Source organism: Mytilus californianus, unplaced genomic scaffold, assembly GCF_021869535.1.
Source record: "Mytilus californianus isolate M0D057914Y unplaced genomic scaffold, xbMytCali1.0.p SCAF_4, whole genome shotgun sequence".
NCBI lineage: Eukaryota > Metazoa > Mollusca > Bivalvia > Mytilida > Mytilidae > Mytilus > Mytilus californianus.
In genome coordinates, this window is record NW_026262690.1 from 90,967,326 (window position 1) to 90,990,137 (window position 22,812).

Here is a 22,812-nt window from a genome sequence, read left to right on the forward strand (position 1 = left end):
CCAAATCGAGGCAAAAGTAAAACGAAAACTAAATCCGGTTCAAGCGTGTTATTTATCCGATTGTGATTGGTTCGCAATGTTTGCTGCAAGGTCAACGAGACAACTAAGCAATCTTATCAGTTGTAACGTGGTTTTTCGACGAACTATTAGCAAAAGTTGCCAAGCAGCCATGCCAATCAAGGTATTTATGTGTTTTAGCTAGCTCTTGATAGACTTAGTTGACAAGACATAAACTTATACAAAAGTTAGTTTTTTATACAGAAATTATACTGAACAGATGAGCAGTCAAAATCGAAAGTAGACAGACAATCACTTGTTCTGATAATTGCACTTTTTGCATGTCATGATGAATCACATCTCAAACAGGTGACACACACCACAGACACTTGTACTTGTCTCTTGTTAATTAAAACAAACGTCTATATATAGACATACATGACAAACATGTTGTTAAACATGTTAGATAAAGATGTACATGTATATAGGTATATTATTCAACAAAGATGTTCCTGCGCTTGTTCTCGTAATTGTTTCAATTAAACAATAAACATGCTTAAAGTTTTCAGCTTATGCTGTCAACATTTTAGCTAGTCCAAATAATTATGACATCTTGTTTGCTTTCTCGCCTTACAATGACGCTGTAAGGCGTCAAAGCAAAAAAATATAACAGCCTTTCAAGACTTCATAATTATTTGGACTACATTTTAGCTATTAATTAAATGCTCCTCTAGTAGCAAATGTAAAATGTATTAATGATAATAGTATATATCTGAACATGCTGAATATAGCTGTGAACTGTAGCTCTTAGGTTCTTGTGAAATTTTTTGACCATCCACAAATTATCATAAAAATATGATAAGGACATAAGAACTTCTGTTTTGCAGCTAATCTAAATACACAAGATACAGGCAATGTATTTTCCAGATGAAGATTAAAACCCCCCATATAAAGTTAACATTTTTAATGTGTCTTGATCCCTAAAGTTTGAAATAATGCAATTTGGGTTAAAAATAGAGAATGTTTTAAATGGATATCTATATAGAATTTAGTGTCTTCAAAGACTGTACACTGAATGTGAAAAAGAGAAGCATGTATACAGTTTTGAGAATTTGAGACAGTTGTATTCAATGGACAATCCCTTCCCCTATCCCCTTCCTCTTGAGCACATATAGTTTATTTATATTCATATTTAAACAAGACATACAGGAAGGACATTTTAGGGGCTTATTGTCTATCATGTCTGGGCAAAGTTGAGCTAAAAAATGAACACCATCAAATTCCTTGGCTTTGGTTTTGGCCAGAATTATTTTCAACCCTTGGAGATACGTGTAACTGAAAGATTCTTCAAATGACTTGACGACTGTAAATTCATTTATTATTGCTATTTTTTAAAAATTAACAAAAATGCAAGTTTAACAATTGCGAATTTTGGAAAAGCTACATAGTACAGATATATGTATTTGATATCAGAATGAAATTTTTTATTATTGCGATATTCAAGTAGTCGCTTTATTCGCATTAATAAAAACCTCACAATAATTTCTGAATTTACAGTAATAGGCAATTTACTGAACTAAGAAACTGGTAAAAATTCATTGAGAATGGGTATTGTTATGGTTGTACTGGGTTTCCTGTAAACATATAACTTAAGTAAAAGTACGAAAAGGGTTCAAAATGAAGTACAACCATGACAGTTGCTTAAAATAAAGATGTTAAATACTTTGTGTATGTTGCAGGTTGGAGATAAGTTGCCCGCAGTTGATCTGTTTGAGAATGATCCTGGAACTAAAGTAAATTCTGGAGAAGTTTTTGCTAAAGGAAAGCATGTGATATTGGCAGTACCCGGTGCTTTTACACCTGGATGTTCTCAGGTATACTTAAACCCCAACTCTTGAAGTTAGGGCTATTTTGCAATCACGAAGTCCAAAGTCCAATAAATCTTTTGTCATGCTTTTTTCAGAAACTAAGGTACTTAACAGAATTACTTCATATTTGGTATGCAGCTTGACAGTGTTTAGTTGTAACATGTGTAAGGTGTGAGCACTGTGTTCAGAACTGTAAGATACATCTGTACCTACTTCCTGTTTGCCGATACTTTGAATTTTTCAATATATGTTGAATGAATTTAAATTTTTTAGTAACTATTGATTTTACAGAGATACTTATCATGCTTATTGTGAATTCCTTTAATATATTTTTCATTGCCATATTGGTATCAGTTTTCACTGATTTTTGTGATTGGAGAAATAAAGTTGCCATTTCAACGGTAATCATTATTGAATTACTTTATTTTATGGTTTCATCCTTTGCCCCTAAGAACAATGAAGAAAATAACTATATAATCATGATAATTATATTTTGCCAAGTAGATAAATTGATCTTGTTCTAATGAAAGTCATGAACACTGCCTATTTAATGGTATTTAACATGGCCATGATGTTCCCCTCCCAATGAAAGTAACGAACAGTGCCAATTTAATGGTATTTAACATGGCCATGAAGTCTGTAATACGTTTGATCCATATCATTTCCATTACCAGAAATACTCTTTTACTATACTCTGATTTCTCATGTCATTTAAACATTTTATGGGATAACTGAATCCCTGCATCTTTGAACTGATAAAGTAATTGTGACTGCTTGACATTTTTCAAACACCTGTCTTTATTTTTATGTACATTATCCAACCCTGCCTAAAGAAATATATTAATTGAATCATATAAAATCAGTTACGGAAGAGTTATAAGGAATTTATCCCCATTAGAATATTCATCCCTTAGCTCAACGTACTGACGTAGATTTTATGCCCAACAAAAGCACAAATGATGTCAAATAATGTCACCTATAACCAAACATTTTAACGGAAAGATAATGATTGGAATCAAGCCTATTGTATATATCTTGAAAAAAATATAAGTAGGAAGGGAAATAAATATGGTCTCAATCTTAATATGAATATGATATGTTAGATAATGAAATTAAATATGAGTACATGTATCAGTCTTTGAAGTTTTAATTCAGATAGTACTGAGATTACTCTAACACTAGTAGGAAATAAAAAACAAGCTTTTTAGTTTATAAAAAAAATAATTAATACAAAGGCAGACAACCACTGAGGCAAAGATGGTTGTGGCTGTTCCATAGAAGTTTGTTGGTTTCTAATTATCTAAAATATTTTAAATTTCATCCCATACTAAAAGATGGAAGAAGTCATTTCTGCTATATATCCATCTGTTATAAAATTGTGATATTCCTTTAACATGTTTAAAATAGCTTGACAGAATTTCTTCAAACATGCACAGATTAATCTTTTTATGTAGGTCAGGAAGTTATGCATCTGCTATAATTTGCTTTTAAACTGAGAGATTTTTCGGTTTCCTAAACCAAAACAGATTTTTTGGTTTCCTAAACCAAAACAAGAACTGAGTTGCACAAACATCAATTTAAAAGTATTAGATTTTTAACGTTATTTAAATCTGTTGTATTTGTTATTGATTTTTATTAACACTTTAAAATATTTGAAAAATGTTTTATGTTAATTAACATTTCGTGCAACCAAGTCATTCATTTTATTATTTCTCCTTATATCATGTACATGTATATTCTTTGGAGACAATAGATGATACACATCCTTTGAAGACTCACATATTTTGATTGAGTTTAATCCCTTGGACTTGTTTGATTTAGAAAGTTTAGTTAAGTATTGTGCTTTCTGTACTATTTGTCCAATTGTTCCTGCAGATATTGAACTGTTTCTTTTTTAATGTACTTTGATAGGGTTACAGATATATACTTTCTAAAATTTGTTCCAGATTTTACTTGTCAGCAGTTGCAATTAATATAATCACACTTTAAGCTTAAGTCACATAAGATAAACAGGATGTGGATCTGTTTAGCAGAATCATCCTACTGTATTTTTTTTATTTCATTCAAAATTGGTGGAAATATATTTATAGTCAGAACAAGAATCGTTTTCCCTGGTTGATAGCCTGATAGCCCGAATTCAACTTTTCAAACATTATTGCATCTGGTCATGTTTCTAATATAAAATAATAAGATGTGGCATGATATGTTTATGAGCTAAGGCTAAAGCAAGTTCTACGTCATTGTTACCATAGTGATATTCAACAATAATTTATGACACGAAAATTATTATCAAATATTGATTTAAAAAAAAACTTCAAAAAAATTACATAATCTATATACACATGATACATGATTTAATTCAAAATCCAGGAAGTGCATGAAGTGCAGGATTTTGGATTAAATCAATAGTTCAAAATTTATCTGTATTACTGAGCTATTTTTTAGCATAAACACCTAGTATTGTTTTACATTTGATAGAGACATTGACACTGAAGAAGGATATTTGTTCAGCCGAAATATTTTAACACAATTTTATATTATTCTTTTCATTAATTACATGTACCATCTTATATAAGTATCAATGCACAAATCTTAAGACTTTTCTAATTTTTTTCCTTATCTGTGCAGTATCGCCTTTTCTAGACAATCCAGTACATATTAAACTTGCTGGTTGGTCTTTTTTTGATAGACTTCTATATACATATATATAATATGTTTTATTATTTTGACAGACTCATTTACCAGGTTATGTATCAAACTTTGACAAGATGAAATCAAAAGGTGTAACCTCCGTAGCATGCATTTCTGTTAATGATCCATTTGTAATGGGGGCATGGGGCAAAGAACAAAAAGCTGATGGCAAGGTTTGTATACTTATAGAAGTTATAGTAATAAACAGTTTTAACTGGAGGGGGAGTCCCGGTGACAATATTTCTGATCCCTGTTGCTTTTCTAAAAGTGTGGATTCTCTTATTATTTGTTGAAACCAATTTTAGTGGATTTCGTGGGTACAGGTGAACCATTAATTTAAATGTTTAACAAAGTACAGATTTTCTATAGATTTGAAAGAGGACTTTTGTATAACCATGAAATTAAATATCCAAATATACAATTTACCCGGTACAAAAATTGGTACTTACAAAAACACAGTATGGATGTTTAACTACTAGGGTGTGTTTAACCTTGACTGCCCATAAGGGTCTCGCACAGTCGTTGGGTGTTTAATGTGATGTAGGTAATGTTTTATAAAAAAATGAAATGGCAATGTCTCTATGTATATTTTAGTTATATATGCTGTATATCTTTTAAACCAGTTTGCACTTTAGATAAATCCTCATTTTTAATCTGACCAATTTAAAATTTGTTGGTGTCAGACTTCAAATTAGACTTCACAGGAAATATCTTATTTTCACAGTAATAAGAACCTACTGAGCTCTCTAATTGAATCTTACTTACTGTAATTTAAATGTATGTAACATGATTTCTTTTTAATTTCAGGTTAGAATGTTGGCAGACACATGTGGAGAGTTTACAAAGGTAAAGTTGAAAATATTTGATCTACCTGTATTTCTTTTCAACATTTCAGTGCATTGCAACTGTTTTTCCCAATACAAATCACATAGGTTGTTGGATAGCAGTATCAGGCTTCAGTTTGTTCATCTACATTTTAAGTACTCTTGTGTTTTGGGGGCATGGATTGCCAAGTAGTCTTAAGTTATTCATATACAGTAATCACTAGCCTGTCAGCACTTAGGTTGTGATTTAAAACCCAGCACCCAGCAGGTGTGTTTGACTCCATTGTGAATTGACTAACATTGGCAGTTTTCATAACAAAGGTTGGGGGTTTCCTTGGGACACTCCTGTTACCCCACCCAATAAAAAAAACTTGGTGCCACAATATAGCCAAGAGTGCTGAAAGTGGCATTAGAAATCAACAATCAATCAATCATCTGCATTTGAAGCACTCTAGTGTTTTGAATCTTTGTCATCAACATATGCAGAAGTTTCTCCTATTTAACATGTTTAAAGTTTGAAAATGACTGGACTACAAATTTCTTACAGGGTTTAATGGACTCACTTGGCTTAATCTTCTTCATCCTTTCTGAAAAGGGGTCAAGCCTATGTATGCTGTATAGAAGTAAGATTTCTTGGAACTTTGAAAATGTGTAAAAAATTTCTGTAACGGCCCAATATTTTTTTTTATTGAAAGTTTTATAATACCACAGAAATAGAAGTCAAAAACTATGGCAATAAATGGCATTTTGTCTTTTTTTTGCTAAGAAGCCATTGTAATCATATCACTGTACATTCTATCAAAATATATATTGTTCATAAGATGTCAGGATTTTTCTTAAAACACTAAGTTTGAAATGCCAAAATGAAATTTAAAGGCTGAAATTTTAAAGATATTGATACATCTCAGTCAATCCCTATGTTCCTTGGACACTGTCAAAACTTCTGTTAAATTCGTTGATCACTGTGAAAAGTTCTTGGCCAATTGTCCGGTAAAAATTGGATTGGATAAAAAATTGTGGTTATTTGACTGACATTTTTCATTATAATACGCCCATCTTCAAAGACCGGACATGTTATGGTATATCGTCCGTCGTCTACACTTCAGATTATAACTCAAAAACACTTTCACCAATTTTCATGAAACTTTGGTGAGTTGTTTATAAAAATTGATGTAAGCTCCCTTTTGATTTTATGAATTTTAGATTTCATGTTTTGGAGTATTGGGACTTTATTCTTAAACAAGGGGGAATTTTTATTGGCGTAGTCATCATGGTCGTCGTCTACCGAAGACATATTGGTTTTCGCACAATAACTTTAGTTTAAGTGAATGGATCTCTATGAAATTTTACCATAAGGTTCAATACCATAAAAGGAAGGTTGGGATTGATTTTTGGGGGTTATGGTACCAACAGTTACGGAATTACGGGCCAAAAATAAGCACTTTTGTAACTTCCAGACAATCACTTGTGTGTTAGTGTATGGATCTCTCTGACATTGTACCACAAGGTTCCATATCACAAAGGGAATGCTGGGATTGATTATTGGGGTAATTGCCTCAAAATTTTAGGAATTAGGGGCCAAAAAAGGCGCAAAAAACAAGCAGTTTTCTAGTTTCATGACAATAACTTGTGTGTTAGTGTATGGATCTCTCTGACATTGTACCACAAGGTTCCATATCACAAAGGGAATGCTGGGATTGATATTGGAGGTAATTGCCTCAAAATTTTAGGAATTAGGGGCCAAAAAAGGGGCAAAAAACAAGCATTTTTCTAGTTTTATGACAATAACTTGTGTGTAAGTGTATGGATCTTTCTAAGATTGTACTACAAGGTTCCATATCACAAAGGGAAAGCTGGAATTGAGTTAGGGGTAATTGCCCAAAACGTTTAGGAATTATAGGGGCCAAAAATAAGCATTTTTCTAGTTTCCAGACAATAACTTGTGTTCAAGTGTATGGATCTCTCTGAAATTGTATTGCAAGGTACCATACCACAAAGGGAAGGCTGGGATTGAAATTTTTGGGGTAATTGCCTCAAAATTTTAGGAATTGGGTGCAAAAAAGGGGCAAAAAACAAGCATTTTTCTAGTTTCATGACAATAACTTGTGTCTTAGTGTATGGATCTCTCTGACATTGTACCACAAGGTTCCATATCACGAAGGGAATGCTGGGATTGATATTGGAGGTAATTGCCTCAAAATTTTAGGAATTAGGGGCCAAAAAAGGGGCAAAAAACAAGTATTTTTCTAGTTTCAGGACAATAACTTGTGTGTAAGTGTATGGATCTTTATGAAATTGTACTACAAGGTTCCATATCTCAAAGGGAAAGCTGGGTTTGAGTTTTGGGGTATTGCCCTAAACGTTTAGGAATTTGGGGCCTAAAAGGGACAAAAAAACAAGCATTTTTTTCTAGTTTCCAGACAATAACTTGTGTTTAAGTGTATGGATCTCTCTGAAATTGTACTGCAAGGTACCATACCACAAAGGGAAGGCTGGGATGGATTTTTGGTGGTAATTGCCTCAAAATTTTAGGAATTGGGGGCAAAAAAGGGGCAAAAAACAAGCATTTTTCTAGTTTCAGGACAATAACTTGTGTGTAAGTGTATGGATCTTTATGAAATTGTACTACAAGGTTCCATATCACCAAGGGAAAGCTGGGTTTGAGTTTTGGGTATTGCCCTAAACGTTTAGGAATTTGGGGCCAAAAAGGGACCATAAAACAAGCAAATTTCTCTCGTTTCCAGACAATAACTTGTGTTCAAGTGTATGGATCTCTCTGAAATAGTACTGCAAGGTACCATACCACAAAGGGAAGGCTGGGATTGAGTTTTGGGGTGATGAATCATAAGGGAGTTCAAAATTTTTTTTGGGGGGGGGTGATTTTTTTTTCTATTTTAAGACTTTTATGATGTATTATAATTGGTAATTATGGTTGCAAACTCCATTCGAAATTTGAATTGAGATTATGACCATATAAGGGGGGGGGGGGGGGGGGGGGGGGGGTGAAAAAAAAATTAAGAGGGGGAGGGGGGTAAAAAAGAAATTATAGGGGAAATTGTTTTTTTCATTTCAAATTTCAGAAATTAAAAAGAAAATTTCTTCAAATATTATTTCTTTTTGTAAAAAAAGGGGGAGGGGTTTAAAAACTTTTTTTCTTTTTTATTGGGGGGGGGGGGGGTCAATACGCAACAGCATAGTATATTGCACAAAAGCAAAAAATTGAATATAAATTCAAATCATATAACCAATTCTAAGTTCTTTGACTACAGTTATTTGGTGTCAGAAACCTATTATGTGTCAAATATTTAATTACAATCCAAATTCAGACCGGTATCAAGCGCGAATATTGTGTCCATTTTCTGCGGTCGTATCTAGCTGCGCTCAGCGAAGCATTTTATTTAGTTTTCGGATAATAACTCAAAAATGTTTAAGCAGTTTCATGAAACTTTGGGGACTTGTTTATATCTATTGAATTAAGCTCCCTTTTGTTTTTTTTATAAATTTTTGATATGACATTGATTGATTGCAAATTTAAACTATTGGTAATCTAAAATGATAATTTCTTAACCATATTCGGTGAACACATAAAATTTACAGATTTTTTGACTGGTGACAAAACAAATGACCTGTATTGCACCTTGGTTAATAAAAGAACAGCAAAAAGTGGCACGATATCCTTGTCATACTAAGCATGCCCCTCATTGTAAATCATGTATTGGAAAACAGGAAGTAGGAGTCTGAAATATCTATAAAGCAAGTATTTGTCTGAAAGGACAGAAAGCCACTCACTCATTTCAAATCATCAGTGTCCAGCTGCTGACCAAAATATGAAGTTTTTGTTCAGAAGTTCCTGAAAAATGAGTGACCTAAAATTATTATCTTTTAACATAATGAAAAATGCAAAGTATATGCAAACAAAAAGATAAGTGTCTGATAGATCTTACAAGTGCTCACATGTTCCAACTCGCCACTGTCTTGCTGCTGATTAAATATGAAGTCATATTGTTCAGTAGTTCCTATGAAAAGTGTGACAAACATATTTTATGGATAAGAGGATTGCAATATAGCCCCCTCTCTAAGTCTTAGAATGGGGGTATAAAAATTGTATTCTAAAAATTCAGAAATTTTGCATGCATTTATTAGGGCGTTTGTTGAACAATTTGCAAAAATGTGATGTCAGTTATTTAATTTCTGGACAGCATGAATATGCTGCATCAAATAAGGCTATTAAATTTTAAAATGTATGCCTTTATTTTTGCAAAACCTAACAAGTCGTAACTTTTGCAATTATGAAAACATGATTAGCATCTGTAAAATTTTGAATTTACAGTAAAATACACCATGCCTATCTCCATTTATGAATACTATTTAAAAAAGAAAACCCCTTATCTAAATTTAGCAACTTCCAGTAGAGGAAGGTATTAATTACTATTGCAGAATTTATACTTATGACTTCCTTACCATTTTGTGTGGGTAGCAATTTTCACAACCTTTTTCTTGAGGTGAAACTAGCAGACTAGTGAGACCTTAGGAATCACTGACATCTGAATGATTAGAATTGATTGCCTTTCCAAAATATAATGCATTACAATATTCAAACATGGGGTAAAAAAATGTTGCCTTATCATACCAACTACTTTTAAAGGAAGCTTTACCAGGTAATGGTAAAATGTGTTTTCTTTAGAATATTTTAACATCATAGTGCCCTTACGCTTTATTTTTCTGTAATCCTGTCATATATTTAATTTCCCCATGTGTTAATTTTTCTGATACTATGTATATTCACCTCAAGATGCTTTTGGGGAGGGGTCTAAGTAGTTCATCTACTGTATCGCTAGCCTATCAACACTGATGATGTGCGTTTGGACCCTGCACATGGCAGGTGTGTTTGACTCTACTCTTAATTGACTAGGATTGTCAGTCTCCTACCAAATGTTGGTGGTTCTCTCCAGGCACTCTGGCTTTTTCCACCAATAAAAACTTACCGCGATATAGCCAAATAATTTAATTTTGGATGTAAGGCGTCTTCTGATTGGCTGACAGTGTTTTGTTTATCAGCTCATAGACATAGTTTAGTCATGTGACCGTGACGTCGTCAATGTTTTTTCATGATTTACTCCGGTTTAAAATGGAATTTAGAATTAAATTATAAGGAATAACTGTAATATTTTTTCTGGTTATTCAGTGTGCACCACATTTTTTATGTTATTTCTTCATAGACAGAAAAAATATTACAGCCATTCCTTAAATAGTGCTGAAAGCTGTGTTAAACACCAACAATCAATCAATCAATCAATCAATCAATCAAGATGATATTGGTAGTTTCTAGAGAAAATAATGGCAACATTAGCTGCTGATTGAATACATTTGCAGGAATAAATTCAGTGATAGCTATGAAAATTATCAAATCACTTTTCATTTTAACTGCTTGCTCTTTTTGTCTCAACTCATATTTATGAACTCTAATATTTCTCAGCACTGTTAGTGTTGAGCTTAAATAAAAAAAAATTATATATTGCCAATAAATGAACAAAATTCTATACAGACATAAAATAGATTCAGTTGATTAAGGACTTGCCATTTAACATGACTATCATAATGTCGCTATTTGCCTCATTATGTACAGTGATGTAGGGGCTTGCAACTTTGTATCTTGTCATATAGAAATAAGAAGATGTGGTATGATTGCCAATGAGGCAACTCTCCTCAAGAGACCAAATGACACAGACATTTACCTTGATAACATTGAAACATCATGGTTGTTTCACCACGATATTTACAACATGCCACCACAAATTACCATGGCCTGGTACCATGAGAAATATTATAAAAAGGCCACAGGCACTTGGGGAATTGACCCCCCTTTTTTCTAAATATTTTTTTTTTTTTTGTGTTTTAATTTTTGTTCAGTAAATATCAATGGAAAGGTATGAAAGGGAATAAATTTCAATGATTTAAAAGTAGAAAATCGTAAATCACTATGTTAGAATTGTACTTAATTTACCCGGACTTAATTTGTTTTATTACCAATAAATTGTAATGTGTTTGAAGTGCTGTTTTCCTTTACATTAGGTCGAGTGATTGGTTATTGCATAATGTTGTATCAATGCAAAATATGCAATGATTAACTCTTACTAATATTTAGGCAGAAGAAATAAATTGTTTAAAACCAGATAAAAAGGTGTACCAGGTTAAAAATGTGGTGCAAGACAATAAAAATAGCATAAAAATTAAACTAAAGATTAAATCTAAATGATAAGTCCTTAAAATATATAATCAATGTATGCATCAGTTTTAAAGTTGAAGGATAGCATACAATTTTATAATATATAATCGTATACAAAAGACAGGACATATTTACATGATAAATCTCAAATTTTAAAATTAAATGGGATTTTTCCACTGGTGGTATTATTCCTTTGTGGAAAACCCTATTATTTTTAACAAATTTTATAGAACTGTGTAGATAACTATATTTTATTGTCATGTCACTGTAGGCAATACAATAATTGGGACACCAATCTTTAAGTTACAATTTTTTTATATGACTAATGATTTAGGTTTCAACAAGTCTAAATGTTTCATGCATGCATTTAATTGGAACTTTGTCATGTTTATGTTATATCTGTAAAACTTTTTACCCATTGTTTATTTTTTTTTCTGGCTCTAAATTGAGATATGTATTTTAAAGTTAAAGTCTCTTTCTTATACTTATTTTTTTTCCAGACATAGTTTATAAACTAATATTTGGAGTCCAAAATTATTTTTTTTAAACCTAGTGTGCCTGATAATTAGATGTTTGATTTTTCCAACCATGAAACAGAGAGTGAGTCATTGGAACTGCATTGAAAGAATATTTTCCTTGCACTAGTCCTGCATTACCTTTACACAAAAAAACCTTCCACTTTTGAAAGTGCAAATTTTTCATTGTAGTTTGCATGACGTGAATAAAGCAGGAAAAGAAAACAAAAGCCAACAAAATTTTTTAAATAACATTAAAATAATAACAATAATGATTTAAAGGGGCTTTGTCATACTTAACATTTAGTATTTCAAAATAAAATAAAAGTTTGTGACAAATGATTGCTTCATTGATGTTTGCTTTACACCCCCTCAGCACAAAAAGGCTATATCACGGCTAGGTGGTGTAAAATTAAGTTTTGATGATACTTATTTCTAAAATTTTAGGGAAATTAAATGAACTGTTTCTCATTTTTCTGCCTGAAATGAAATAGAAACATCAGAATGTTAATATATAATTTAATTTTTTTTTAAATTGTGTACAATATTAGAATAAATAGTTAACAGAGATACTGTTAAGTTCAGCAGGTTAGTTAATTCCAATGAATGTATTTTAGCCAGAACCTACATCACTATATTCCAGCAATTTGGATTTTATAAATCTTTCCAACCCTGTCTCTTGAGTTGGCTTCACACAGACAGCCTACCCATAAATGCCCAGTTTTATCAATGTTCAAGCTACAAGGCTTCTGTATTCCTAAATGAGTTGAGGATTGATGGAAGATAAGATCGCCAGAATTGTTTAGAACATGAAATGCATTGTTCGATGCGTCTGCTACAATAACGTTTTGAGAATTTGTGATCTCTAGATCAGATGGATTGAATGGGCCCTCACTAAAACTTGAATGAAGATCGGTGTAGATCCACATCAAGTGGCCTTCCTCATCAAGGGAAAGAACTCTTCCAGCAGTTTGACTGACTCTGTCAATAACGCAGATTCCTTTGTCTTTAATGTTTTTAACTGTCCACGGCAATGTAAAGAGTTTTCTTTGTGCTTTTGTAAATTCCAACTTATTACACAATTTTCCTTTCTGATTTATGGCCACAACTTGACGAATGCTGCTTTCCGTAAGTTCAAAGTCAGAATCACCTTCGGTAAGACCTATCCAGATCTTTCCGTTTCTGTCTTTTTCGCAGTGAATACAGATTGGTTCCAAAGGATGAAAGCTACGAATGTCAGACACTTGTCTTTTCCCTTGAGAATTTTTGGTCACCGATTTAAGACATTTATCAAACCTTGACAAAAAGAGTACATCTCCATTGGAATTTACTGTTATATCAATTGGCTGGAAGCCTTCAGTTTGCTCCACTTGTTTTGATTTAGAATGCTTAAGCTTCTTGTTAAAAAATCCAGTTGTGTTCAGTTTTAATTTCACTATACTGTTTCTGTCAATACTGCAAACATAGGCTTCGTCATCATTTGATATGTTTATTTTATTGATTGATGGTAAATTTGTGCTGACAGTGTGAACAACTTCGAAATCTTTCATCAGCATGCAAAAAGTATCGTCTGAACTACCTTGACTTTCCAATTGGTGAAAGATTTGATCCTCATATCCAGAATCTGTCAACGACTTTTGTTTTGTGTCCTGTTCAGATGTGTTTGTGTTATTTGAAAAATTTTCACTTACAAATTGTGAAATCTCTGCAAGGTTATGATTTTTTGAGTGGATTTCAAAAATGCAGTCGGTGCAAATCAAAAAGTTGCATGATCGGCAAAAGAATGTGTATGTCCTTTTGTTATGTTTCTTACAAGTCATTTTCTTGATTTCTTCCTCTAATCGTAATTCCATATTACATGTGGAAATGTCTCCAAATTTCACTATCATATGCTCTTTAGTGGAAGGAATACGGGAGTGAATTCCACTGCAGCTATCACAAATAGTAATCCTGCAGTCTATGCAACGCCATTTGAGATTTTGTGATCCATCACACAGCTGACATGAAATTTTCACTTGCGAGTTGCATCTCTCCATAGTTGCATATGATATTGTGTCATTTCGAAAAATTCCTTTTATATTCACACAAGATATAGTTGCATATGATTTTGTATATCTCCTGTGATTACGATCCTTGCATCTTACAATTTATGGGTGAAAATTTTCTTTCAGTCTGTTTATATAATTTTTTGGTAAAATTCCAAAGTTTAAAAATAGTATATTAGTAAATGATTCATATTTGATAGCATCGTCAAAAAATAAAACTTATGACTAAAGACGTCACAGTAGTACGTGACATCATTTTTAAGTTGAGGCTCTAGATGGTATTTGCCAAATATAGAATGTTAGCAGTAACTATATCAAATAATGACCTTAAATATTGATGAATTAGGAATGTTAAGGTAAAGAATAAAAATATTTTTAAAGAGGTAAAAAGGTTTGAGAAAATTAAGTAACAATGACTGAAGTATTAACAAATATACAAAAAAATGGACAAACAATTACTGAATCCAGAAAAGAAGATTTCCTCATCCAGACCCTCAAAGAATATCATACTAATAATAAACCACTGAACCCATCTTATGTCTTTATATAGATAAAGCACTTGACTAAAGGGAGGAGCAAGAAACTGTAAATACTTCCAGTTTCAGTCTTGACTTCCTTGTTATGATCAATATACAACTTGAAATATACATCACATGTCTATTGCATGTCTATTTCATAAGGTAAAATAAACAAATAAGTCACAAAATGCAAACTTATTGTTTTATATACATAACATGTCTATTTTATCTTATGAAATAAGAATAAGATAAAATAGACAAAAAAATTGCAAAATGCAAACTTATTATTTCATATACTATATGTATACATCACATATCTATTTCATATTAAAGGTAAAATAAACAAATAAGTTGCAAAATGCCAAAAAAAATTTATATATTAAATTTTATTTTGAAACCGTCTGATTGTAAATTTTTTAGCCTTTATATAAATATTATTGTCTAGGCAAATGCATATATGCTTTGACTACATCCTTATAAGATGAAAAGGAAAAACCTGTAGTAAAGGGAAGATCAGATAACCTTACACACATGATTGTACTTTTTGTGGTTTTAAAAAATATCATGCCTACTTGAGTTGTATATAGTTATATATTTTGTTCATATTTGATTTTTCATGTTGAAGTGGGTAGGTTGGCATTAGTCATCAAGGTTATCATGCAAATGTTCTCCCAAGAAGGATCAAATATTTCTGTACTTGCATTTTATTTGCTTAATATTTGTAGATTAAATCAATATGGTAACTGATTTACAAAAAATAAAAATCAATTGTAACATTGGTTGCTATGAAATACCTTGATTTTCCAGTCAGATAAGAAGTTAAGAACCACTAGTTTAACTCCTGACGTCATACAACTACCCGGTATAGCTGTTAGGTGTTGCCAATTTGGTTCCATGGAAACAGAAGTGAGAACACATAGAAAAATATATAATTTCCTTGAATTTTTTACTTAATTCACATTAAATGTGGATGTAAGAAAAGCTTTTTTTTTTGTGGTATTGGAGGGAAAATGTTGTACCTTTATAATAAAAAGTCCTTTCGGGAAAAAATTGTTAACAAGGGGAGAAGACTGTTCAAGATTTGATTTTTGAAATAACCTTGTAATCATTATTGAAGATTAAGATGATAAATTATGATGACATGTATGGGGAAAAAAATCAATTTTTCCAAATTATTTTCAGCATAGTTGTTTTTCTTTGTTTTGTATGTTGCTACAACTCAGACTTATCAAACTAGATTTGATTACTTTGTAAAGTCAACTCATTAGCATTGTTTGACCGATACATGTGTAGATAATCTGACACTTTTTTAATACTTTCCACTGCATATTTTTTGCGCTAAGAGGACATAGAGTGATTGACTTTTGTTGCTGTTTATCAAATTTGTTTTGCTTTTATTGTTTTGTACCTAAGTCAGGCCATTTGTTTTATACTTGTCATGTCAGGGTCTCTTATAGCTTGCCAATGGGTATGGGAATTGCTCATTGTTGTAGGCCTTACAGTGGCCAATAGTTGCTAACTTCTGCGTCATTTGGTCTCTGGTTAAAAGATGACCCATTGGCAATCATACCAACTCTTCTTATTATTATATCAATCAATCTGACAAAGGTTCAACAATTTAGCAGGACCTTTTTTTGATTTTCGTATTTCTCTAAACTTAGTGTAACCTTTTGGATGCATTCAACTCATACAGATTTTGTGTGTGATTCTACTCACTTTTTGTATGATATTTCTTAATTTTGATCAGTTTGTTATGCAGGAGTTATACCTGTTTGACATTTTTGTATGACTATATGCATATTGATTGATACTTTGGGAATATTGGTTCTTAAGGCATTTATTTAATATCTCTTATTTGGTTTGATGTTTGCTCATGTTTTGTATTTATAATGCAATTTGGTTCACTGATTTGGATTGTTGAAGTTGTTGCCCTTTTCACATTTTGCATGCCTTTACGGCAAAAACAGACATTATTTATGATAGATTTAGAAAAAAATTAAATTCAAATTTTATTTCTAAAATATAGGTTACCATACTAATTTTCCAGAAGATTGAAGAAGCAAATTCTATTATTTTATAAAGGTTGTACAAGGGAAATTTTGTTTTGTGAATGAAGCAAAAATTTTATCAATAGCTAAATGATGAATTTTTAGGATGAGATTATTTTGGTCAAACACTTTAAGGAAGTATAAAGAAAAAAATGAGGATATCTGTTCTTTTTTTCCTGATATTTTGCAGATTACTGTAAAAACTAGTTGCCTTTTAGTCAAATCCAGTTTGATAATTTTCCCCTGAATTTGACATGAATTTTTAACAAGTTATCTCCAGGCAGTTCCCTTTAAAAATTATATTCTTTGATTCATAAAAAATTCCATAGCTCTTGTACATTTTCTAAGTTTCATTTTTTTTGCAATTGTACTTTTAAGAAAATGATTACTGGGTTTTGATTTTAAGTTTCCTCTTTATCCTTATAAGGTAAGATGTTATGTATGATTCATCTTATCTTATAAGCTATATATCCAGGTGTAGATCCAGGATTTTGATGAAGGGGGGCCCCATGGGCAATGCAAGTTAGGAAATGAACTTGTAAAAAGTCTACACATAAACCATATGAATAGCTCCATCAGCATGATCATGGGGCTTTTTTACATTCTCGCATTCTTATATGTAAGATTTACATTGTAATTGCATCCCTGCTGACAGATGAATTAATAGATGGGTTGATTAATTTATTGATAGCTGTTATATGTCCAGTGGCAAATATTACATGCATATTCAGGACATTAACACAATAATGGCATATCAAATTATGCAGTTGTGACAGTACTTCAGTTGAAACACTTCCTTTTGTCTTTATTTTCTAAATATAGTAACGAAAGATACATTATACAGTATCAGTTTCATTTCACTTTCCTTTACAATCGGGGGGTTTATTTAGGTTTTATTTTTGTTTCAACACAATTAGGATTGACAGTTAGACACATAAGGGTATTATTTAGAATAGAGGTTTTTAGCCTCTTTTTTTAAAAAACTTTATGCAAGTACATGTATCTGGTTATTTGAAAATCAAAATTAGTTCAAATGGTTTTTAAAGATTTTCAGAATTATTAATAAATGTAATTTTGAAATAGCAATGAATAGTTCACATTTTGGATGGATCCTTTTACATTACTTAAGCTGAAACAATCCATTTAAATCTTATTTTAGAGCTGTTTTCCTAATGCATGTAGTTTAAAAGTTTGGTTGGCTTGCTTGCTTTGTTTGTATGGATGTTTGCTCAAGCATTGTAATTTAGATTGACATCTGTGATCAATAGATAGACGAGGCGTCAGCTTGTATACGTTATACTCAATAACATTTAAATATAATGTATACAATGCTTTATTCAAACAAAGCAAGCAAGCCATTCAAACCTTACAAGCATTAGGAAAATAGCTCTAAAAGAACTGTAAGTTTAGAAATTTGAGGGGACCTAGTAGTTTATCTTCAATCACCATTATAGCCTGTCAGCACTGAGGTTGTGAGTTCCAACCCTGTTTTGCAGGTGTACTTGACTCCAGTCTTCATTTACTAGGATTTCTTTCTGAAGGTCTATGATTCTCTTCAGGCACTCTGGTTTCCTCCACCAATAAAAACTTGCAGCCATAACTTGGCCTAGAGTGCTGATAGTGGATTCTACCACCAACAATCAATCAATCAGAATTTTTTTGTATCCACGTATTATTGTGATTGTTGAACAATGGACACAAGAACACAAAATCATATATTTTATGTTGGTATGATACTAAACCCCTATCGGGAGGGATTGTGCTTGATTTTCATATGATGAAGACATATTCTTTCCATCAGTTTAATTGCGGTCTGGAGCTGGCATGTCAGTAACTGCTTAAGTAGTCCTTTGTTAATTTATGTATCATTGTCATTTTGCTTAGTTTCTTTTGTTATCTTTTCTGACATCTGACTCAGACTTCTTTTAAACTGAGTTTTACTGTGCGTATTGCTGTGTGTTTGTTTATTCTACATTGGCTAGAGGTATAGGGAGAGGGTTGAGATCATACCAAAACATGTTTAACCCCGCCGCATTTTTGCGCCTGTCCCAAGTCAGGAGCCTCTGGCCTTTGTAAGTCTTGTATGTTTTTTAATTTTAGTTCATTTATATGTTTTGGAGTTTAGTGTGACGTCCATTTTCATTGAACTAGTACACATTTTTGTTTAGGGGCCAGCTGAAGTCCGCTTCCAGGTGCAGGATTTTCTCATTGTGTTGAAGACCCATTGGTGGCCTTTGGCTGTTTTCTGCTTTTTGGTCGGGTTGTTGTCTCTTTGACACATTCCCCATTTCCATTCTCAATTTTATTCAAGATTAATATTTAGGATTTCTTGAATGCTGCATACAATTGATACTAGCTTTTATTTTCTCAAAATCTGTCTGTTGCAATTTTTGCTGTAGATAAAAATATCACAAAAATTGAAGAATTAATAGTAATAAAATTCAAGAGTTATTATGGAAATAGTCGATGTTCTTACAAAAAGAATTCCTTGGATATTATTATTGTGTGATCGAGTATTATACCTTTTTTTTTCAGGCTGTAGACTTGGAAGTTGATTTGAGTGGTCCATTAGGAAGCAAGAGATCTAAGAGGTTAGTATGTAGTATTTGAAAGAAAAACATTTTAAAACTGAAGGTCACAAAATTTAACACTGAAGGTCATTAACTACCGGTACATTAGTTCAATTTTTAAGCAAAACATTCTTCAGACTTGTTAATTCAATAAAATTTGGAAATCGCACAAAAATTGTTGAATTCTCTTGTATGCTGAATTAACTTTTCAGTTTTAGGGAGGGAATTGCATACATGCAATCAAAACCCTTATGGGACTGGCTTGATAGTCATTTTCCAGACAGTATTTTTGCAGTCATAAACATATAGTGCATTAAGGTGAACATTCTTTTCAACTTTTCCATGTACATGTCGAGCAATTATCAATAAAATATATATTCTGAATGTCATATATTCAAGATACAAATGATGTGTTGGGTCTAACCATACTTATCAAGAAAAAACTATGTTATTGAAAATGAAACAAGTTGTGCATGGTGCATGATTCTATCTATTCTAAAAATAGCAATGAAAGGTAATACTTAGAAATGTAGTTTAACCAACTACAATTATTGACTCCAATTCAAAATACTGCCTTCCATTGCTTAAACATGTTAATGCAATGCAATGATTATTGTCTCGCCTTGACAGAGTCAAAAAGCGGGACATAGGTATGCTGTTTCAGGCGTCGGCGACGGTGGCAGCGTCAACAGTGTATTAGTTTGTGATTAGGTCTAGTTCATGGTGAACCACTAGTGGTAGGTCAATGATAAATTGGTATGCAGTTGTATTAGCATTGGCACATCTCATTACCATGGAGATTATTTGGCCCTGCCCCCTCAGTCAAGGTCTATTGACTTTGAAACTTTTCATAGTTTACATGTATTAGTTTGTGATTAGATCAGTTCAAGGGGAACCATTAGTGGTAGGCCAATGTTAATTGGTGTTCAGTTGTATTAGCATTAGCACATCCCATTTCCATGGAGAATATTTGGCCCCGCCCCCTCAGTCATGGTCTATTTACTTTGAAACTTTTGCTTAGTTTACATGTATTAGTTTGTGATTAGATCAGTTTAAAATGAACTACTAATGTTAAGTCAATGATATTTGGTATGCAAATTTATTGGCATTTGCAAGTAACGTTTCCATGGAGATTATATAGCCCCACCCCTGATCATGGTTCATTAACTTTGAAACTTTTACATAGTTAATGTTTGTGTTTAGGTTTGTTTAAAGGGAAATTTATAATAAGTCAATGGTATTTGGTATGCAGTTGTATTAGCATTGGTACATCTCATTCCATGGAGATTGTTAAGCCATGTACCTTCAGTCATGGTTCATCGACTTTGAATATTTGCATAACTTACATGTTAAAGTATTGCTATTTTAATTTCAACATTTGCATTATCAAAATTACAAAAAGGCGAGGCATATCTCTTTGATAACAGTTTATATAATTTTTAGTTTAAATTTTCTAGAATTATTGCCAATTTATTGAGTGTGCGAATACCATAACCATACATCAAACGCTGTCAATAAAATTAATCAGTCATCATCTCTACACATGCACATTTTGATTATTTTGAGTTTAATATATTTTATTTGACAAATTGTAAAATATGTTAATAAATAGCATGTTTGACACCAAAGCTGTAAAGTGAAACCAAATAATTATCCAAGTTCTCTGATTTACAAGTAAAAATTACTTTCATCAGTGTTACAAAATCGATATACACAGACTGACTAATTTTTATTTTGAGATTGAAATCTTAAAAAAAACTGGAAGATTTTTATTTTTAACGGGAGGGACGGAAGAGGGCTTGAAAATCAGGAGATTTTTACTCCGCCGGAAGAATCACGTCTGGTATTAAAAAATTCAACAATTTTTCACCATTAGAAGCTTTATTTCACATAAACATGAATTTACACTATAAATAAAACATTTTCTGAGTATATTTTATTACAAAAGGTTTTAAAAGTCATATTCTATCCAAGCTTTTTGAACAATTGCCATTGATTGTCAGGTATTAAATTTAATTTAAATCTGTTGTGATAGAACTTGCTTCGGGTGAGTATACATGAGCAATTTTGAATTCAACATTTGACATTTTTTATATATACGAATTGCCAGAAAAACTAGTGAACATGCATATAGTTACAGTCGTAAGCTTTTAGAATTAACATATATTATATTTCGCTTTTGACAGATATTCAATGGTAGTGAACGATGGTGTAGTAACAGCACTCAACATTGAACCAGACGGAACAGGTCTAACTTGCAGTCTTGCCCCAGAAGTTCTCAAACAAGTCTAGTCTGAATGAACAGTTGTGTGTAGTGCATTAATAGATTTACCTTTTATAGACATGAATCTGTACGCATGGATTTGCATAGACCTTGGATTTGAATAAACCAAGGTTTTATGATATCCGTTCTGCTATATTAGACAAATAATTCAAGCCACAAAAAATTAACTTTTGTGTTTTCTTTGCAGATACTCAATGTTAAAAATTTTATTTAATAGATAAGGAGATGTCAGAAAACCAAAGAGTTACTATTGGGTAGCTATTTTTTACAATACTCTTGCATCAGAGATATAAAGAGTTACTATTGTGTAGCTATTTTTACAATACTCTTGCTAATGCAAAGAGCTTTTTGAAACTAATCGAGATTTGCATTTTTTATAACAAGAATCAATTTAGAGGGGCATGCTTTTTTTCTGGGATAATTTTATGTGTAGTCATGTTTTTATGCACAATGCTTTCTATTATTGGTTTATAATTTTCATTTACATCATATTTTGAGATCAAAAGCTTGAAGTTTATTTGCAAATTTTGCCATATTGTTAAGTTTGTTTCATTTTATAAATTATTTGCCAGAAGGTGCTTTATTGATATCAGCATTTCTACCATTCCATTTTTATAGACCTGTATCTAATATTTGATGAAATTTGTGTTAAAAATAAATTCAAACCTTAAATCTAAGTAATTTTATCAGTCAAAGTCTCTTTTGCTATTGCACAGCTTTAAATGTACCTTAAAAACTGAAATAGCATTGTAGTTACTGGTTGTTTATCTTATTTCAAAGTTTTGAAAAATTATATGGTAAAATTTAATGTTTACATGTGATTATTTGTTCTCATATTTAGTAAAATAAGTGAAATAAAGGTTTTATAATCAAATACCTCTTTATATCCTCCTTTGTCTTGCCTGCAAGGAAAGTCACAGAATGTGAAAAATATGAATATAAAATTTAGAAGATGTGGTATGATTGCCAATGAGACAACTTTCCACCAGAGATCAAATGATGTAAAAGTTAGCAACTATAGGTCACTGTATGGCCTTCAGCAGTGAGTGAAACCTATTTTGCAAAGCAAGCTATACAAGGCCCAAAGATGATGCTTATCTCATTCATGCAGTAGCAACAGTCTTAAAGGGGTACTAGCTGTCAAATTCATGTTCACCGATTTGACTAAAATTCTCATATTTGATTTATAACAATGTAAAACATTTATCCAAACTATTAAAAGTCTA

General features: G+C 31.9%; 2 protein-coding genes across 2 annotated transcripts; one reads left to right on the forward strand and one right to left on the reverse strand.

Annotated features, from left to right (window-relative positions):
• The first annotated feature begins 24 nt into the window (after positions 1–24).
• Positions 25–22,460, forward strand: LOC127698828 (peroxiredoxin-5, mitochondrial-like). The gene is made up of 6 exons (XM_052202522.1): positions 25–181; positions 1,737–1,871; positions 4,598–4,729; positions 5,364–5,402; positions 19,268–19,323; positions 21,489–22,460. Exons 1-6 carry the CDS (start codon positions 77–79, stop codon positions 21,592–21,594), a joined length of 573 nt encoding a protein of 190 aa, XP_052058482.1. The 5' UTR covers positions 25–76; the 3' UTR covers positions 21,595–22,460.
• Positions 12,624–14,358, reverse strand: LOC127698810 (uncharacterized). The gene has a single exon (XM_052202493.1). It carries the CDS (start codon positions 14,155–14,157, stop codon positions 12,754–12,756), a length of 1,404 nt encoding a protein of 467 aa, XP_052058453.1. The 5' UTR covers positions 14,158–14,358; the 3' UTR covers positions 12,624–12,753.
• Positions 22,461–22,812: the final 352 nt, after the last annotated feature.

Excerpts from the sequence above, each read along its gene's own strand:
- LOC127698828 (XM_052202522.1), top strand. The coding sequence starts at position 77 with ATGTTTGCTGCAAGGTCAACGAGACAACTAAGCAATCTTATCAGTTGT. Across the intron at positions 4,730-5,363 it reads AACAAAAAGCTGATGGCAAG|GTTAGAATGTTGGCAGACAC; the intron begins GTTTGTATACTT and ends TTTTAATTTCAG. Across the intron at positions 5,403-19,267 it reads CATGTGGAGAGTTTACAAAG|GCTGTAGACTTGGAAGTTGA; the intron begins GTAAAGTTGAAA and ends TTTTTTTTTCAG.
- LOC127698810 (XM_052202493.1), bottom strand. The coding sequence starts at position 14,157 with ATGGAGAGATGCAACTCGCAAGTGAAAATTTCATGTCAGCTGTGTGAT.